We start from the raw sequence: 4,891 nt of genomic DNA, 5'->3' as shown, positions 1-4,891 counted from the left end.
TTTTTAAAAAAAAAAAAAAAAAAAAAATCAACCGACCAAACCAACCCCCATGATGTGTGGAAGAACTCCGCAATCAAAACAGATTGTGAAGCAGGTATGTTTTATTTCAGCTCTGAAGAGTTGGGTGCAGCAAGGGTCAGGTACCCTAAAGATGGTTGCACGCCAAGCCGCAGCATTTGCTTCTTATTTAAAGCAGTAAAGCGTACATATTCAAGGGATTGCTCAATCGCCCAGTACATATTCATCAGCCAGTCCCGCTCTCGATGTAAATTAGGTTTCCTCCCCTTGTGCAGAAGCAGTCTTATCCTTTGGGGGTCTTTGGTGGTCGTTATCTCCTGTGTCCACTACTCAGGGCCGGTTGTGCAACATCTTCCTTTGTGCACAGAGACAATTCTCCCCTCCTCCTTATCTTGTCCCAAACAATGATAAGTGATAAGACCCCTGCTTAAGCCTTGCATCCTTCAAGTGATAAAGGGAGCTACCTGAGCTTCTCCAAGGGTAGGACATTACACTTCTCCTGATTACGCAGAGTTTTTAAGCAATACCCAAGGACAGGGCAGTTTAAGCAATTAACAAAAGACAAAGCAATTTAAGCCACAGCGAAAGGCAAAAGCAGTTTAAGTCATAGTGAAAGGCAAAGCTAACTGATATTCAAAACCTGTCCTAAATTTCAGAAGATATTTTCTACTTTCCCATCTCACCCACTCAAACCAAGCAAAAAAACCCCACCTGCTACTGAATTAGTAAAAGGTAACACTGCTTGGGGTGGGTTTGGGTCTTTTTTCTTCCTCTGTGTAATTGAGATGAGTAATAAAGAACTGTTCCAGCTTAAATTGAAGGCTGCATAACTGATACTGAGTTTAAAAAGGGCTCAGCTGATAGGTAGGAAAGTTGGATGGACTAGGTACATGCAAATAAAGAACCAGACTTCTCAGTTTTAACTGCAATGTAATCAGGAATCTTGATCCATATGTATCTATACTTCTACAGATGAAAAGCATACATGATGAGTTCTAGGCTTAGCTGGTACCTTAAGAATGTACTAGAAATCAGCGGACAGATGAAGGAATGGAGGAAAGACCATTGCAAACTATATCTTAGGGGTCAAAAAGTATAACAATGAGGTGACATTGAAAATAAAAATCAAGCCTTACAACTTTAATCGATTACTGAAGTAAAAAGATAAGTGTATTGCTATGCAGTGGTGAGAAAATACAAACCAAGGCTGATCTGAAGAACTGTATACATTAGCTCAAGACTAAATCAATACTTTGCCTCAATTTTCAATAAGGATGAGTTAATGATGGAGCAAAGAATTAAGTATAATCAAAAGATGAAACAAACTTATGGGAAATGAAACTCAGCAAGCTTAATTCTTCTAAGCTAATAGCTCCTGATAGAATTTGAAACTGGAAGTTAAAAGTAACACCTGAAATCCTGAAGTCCTAAAGCAAGTCAAGACTTTTAAGTCAGAGAAGATGCCATAAGCTTATTTAATATAACAAATACATTTAATTAAAGGAGGAGAAAAAAGTAATGTAGGAAATTAAAAGCCTGAAACGTCAATCCGAATGGTACTGGTAAGGCTCTGAACAAGTTTTGAAGAAGGAAAAATTAAGATCAGGTGGAAAACACAGCCAAAAGTAGCATAGTTTTACCAGAAACATAGCATGAGAGTAACCTGACAGCTCTCGCTTTCCTAAGATAATCGGTCCTCCAGGCCTATAATTAACGCCACTGAAATGACTTCTAATTAGTATTCACGTGGCATTGGAGATTTTTTAAAGTAATATTTACCCTAAATATTTTTTGCCATTTACTCCAATCTAACAAGAACAACAAAACATAAATAAGATCCCAGTTATCTGTGCACAGATAACATACCTTCTGAAGTGATTCCCAATCTGTTTTCTTTGCAAGAATTTAAGTTGATTTTTTTCAGTTGTTTGCAGTTATAAAGCTGCAATAAGGCATTATCTGAAATATCACAGTCTCGGAGGTCTAGAGACTCTACAGCTGGGTGCAACACCTGTAACGAAAACCTACCATTTCAGTCAAGCTATGCTATGTCACAAAACATGCAAATTTTTATCTGAAATACTTGTAATGTCAGACATCACATAGAACTTTTAAAAAATATTTACTACAGGTTGGTATTACCAACTAAAAACTAAAAACTCTGTAGAGAAAATACAGTATATTTGCCACAAAAGTTAACCTCCTACAGCACGAACATTCAGTTTCTGTGATCACATCTAGAGTAGGAGCACATTAACGCTACTATTTGAACAGTGGAAGTACTACTTTGATGGTACAGTTGCTAAGGCTATTGCTTTCTGCCAGCACGGATGTTTACTGAGGATAATACTCTCAAACTTCCCAGCACAATTTTGATGGCAGACATCTGAAGTGTAAAATAATCCTGATGGTGATCAAAATTTAAATGTGCTAAACACATAAGAGTAATATTTGACAGATATTTTGCCCCAGAGTATTTTTCTCACCTACACAGACACTCTTTTTCTCATAAACAAGTACTCTCATTATCATACCAATCTCAATAGCGTACCATGAGGAGGTACCAAATCCTCATTAAATAGGCTCTTTCACTCCCACAAGACCATAGGTTGGAATTCTTGTGAAATCTTCCCCATGAGGACATTTATGAAATTTAGACCCGAAGCAGCAGAAAGCCTCAGATTTTAGTAACAATGGCCAAATACGTCTAATCTAATATTCAAGGATTCTAACTACTTTTTAGTAAACACTGTTTACAGCCCCCTTTTGTGCAAACAATCTATACCTTTCCTGAACTGTCCCTCAGACCATTAGGCAAACGTTAGATTAGGTTTTCACGTTAGTTTATATTACTCCCTTAAGCTTGTCATTCCCTTCCTTAACTCACCAGGACAAAAGCATACAGTAAATTCCCATACACAAGCAAAGATAACAGCAGAGCTGACAGGTTCGTTAAAGGTCTATTGCTTTCTCAGGTGTACCATTCTAACAGGTACAATAAAGATATTATAAGGAATTCTGTTCTTCTGTTTTGCAATACCATAAGATATTAAAATCTTTACTGACAAAGTCAAATGAAAAAAAAGCAAAAAATTCCAGAAGATTATAATTGCACCCTTTCTGAAAAATGAATAGCAGACCTCAAATAGGTCTCTTTATGCCACAAAACCACCAACATATCTCACCATACACTTGTGAGTAGTTTTCACAAGATAACATTCAGGTCTTACTTCATGCATATTCCTGCATCCATATCTGAGGAACTACAACAGCCAAACCGACCATCAACATTTATTCAAGATGCTTTCTCTGACTGTTGGCTTGCTTTCACAATTCCAAATTGCCTAGGACTCCACAAAAGTGAACAAAATGCTGGTTTTGAAGCCACACGAGGACGTCTAAATGAGAAGCAGCAATACTATCGGAACATTGCCTATTTAAAGTAGCTAGAGTATTAAGTTTCCCATGATTCTTCACACGCTCAGGTATTACTTAGAGGTTTGCTTTCTACTGTTATTCACAGATTCCTGTTCAATGAATGCATTTACTCAAATCTAACCTTTCTCAAGGAAGAGGGAATTTTAGACAGAGTAAGAATTGTTTGGGTGTAGAGTACAGGAGATTACAGTACTGACTTATATCCTGTGGACACATGCTGAATGGCTTTATAGATCTTTATGGTAAAAGTGAGTCGGAATAGCAGTTTAGCATGCGTGTCATGGAAGACTGCTCCAAGCAAAAAGCAGAGTAAGGAAAAAAAATCCATGGTAACACAAATCTGGGCAAGAACAGGGAGGTAAGAGATGAAATAGAAGCTTATACACAAGTGCAAGTTAACAGAACTTCAACTGGAAGAAATTTAACTTTAAGCAAAATGCTTTAACACCACCCAAGAAAGGACATGCATAAAAGCAAATGAGATAGCATAGGCAGGTAAATTCTAGGAGAATAGATCTAAACACAGTAAACACAGTACTGTGGAGACTATGAAAAAGGGCAAGATGGAAGCAATATCAACGGAAAACAAAGCCTTCTCCAGGTGGAACACTAATTGAGATGTTGCAAATGTGTCACGTAGAATAATTTGGTTATACACGATGTGAGCAAGGAACAGTAAGAAGATGTAAACAATGCAAGCCATTTTTGCTATGCTGAGCAACAAGAGAATCAGCAAGATGAAAGAACAGGAAAACTGAAGAGCAAAATGGAATGGAGAAGCAGTACGAATTCAGCATCCATGAGGCAGCTAGCATTTTTTAAAAAACACAAGTGAAATAAACCTGGAAACTGTTAGCAAAGAAAGCTAAAGTATAACATGCCCAAGAAAAGTGGTGACAGCTAAGGATAGATGTGCAGAAAACTGCAGAAACAGAGAAAGGAAAAATACATGAGAAAAGGAACCAGAACAGAATATCCTAGTGTCAGATGGAAAACAAGCTCCAAGAGAAGGCACTGATCACCTACTGAACGAAGACAAAGAGATGAGATTTTACAAGGGGACAGAGCAAAAGACTGTAACTTAAACCGTCTGGTTTATTTCCAGATTAAAGGTATCCTAAAAGGTTTTGTGCATTTATACACACATAATCATATGGGTTTTATTATACACATCTTTTAGGATGCTTAGAAAGGATTAAATACTGAAAGGATAGCCTAAACCACATTTTGTCAAATTTTCCAAAATAAATGAATAAGACTCTGATTTTTATTCAAAGACTTATCTTGCACAGTTAATAAATGGTGCATACTAAAGATAAAATTTTTCATACGTTTTCTACAGTACTTCTGATTCTGCCTCTAGTCTTGGCTTCATTCTTCTGACTTTGAGAAACTGATACTATTTGCCTCTTCTACATTAGAGTTCAAAGCAGGA

General features: G+C 37.1%; 1 protein-coding gene across 1 annotated transcript in view; it reads right to left on the bottom strand.

The window, feature by feature from the left end:
• The window catches only part of AMN1 (antagonist of mitotic exit network 1 homolog (S. cerevisiae)), a 17,258-nt gene that overhangs the window by 11,479 nt on the left and 888 nt on the right, over positions 1-4,891 (bottom strand). Inside the window, exon 2 of the mRNA XM_010140604.1 lies at positions 1,885-2,029. Coding sequence (XP_010138906.1) covers positions 1,885-2,029 — 145 coding nt within the window. The remainder of the gene's footprint in view (positions 1-1,884; positions 2,030-4,891) is intronic.

Source organism: Buceros rhinoceros, unplaced genomic scaffold (genome assembly GCF_000710305.1).
Source record: "Buceros rhinoceros silvestris isolate BGI_N320 unplaced genomic scaffold, ASM71030v1 scaffold7240, whole genome shotgun sequence".
NCBI lineage: Eukaryota > Metazoa > Chordata > Aves > Bucerotiformes > Bucerotidae > Buceros > Buceros rhinoceros.
Note: the sequence above shows the minus strand (reverse complement) of the source record. Positions and strands in the feature narration are given on the sequence as shown.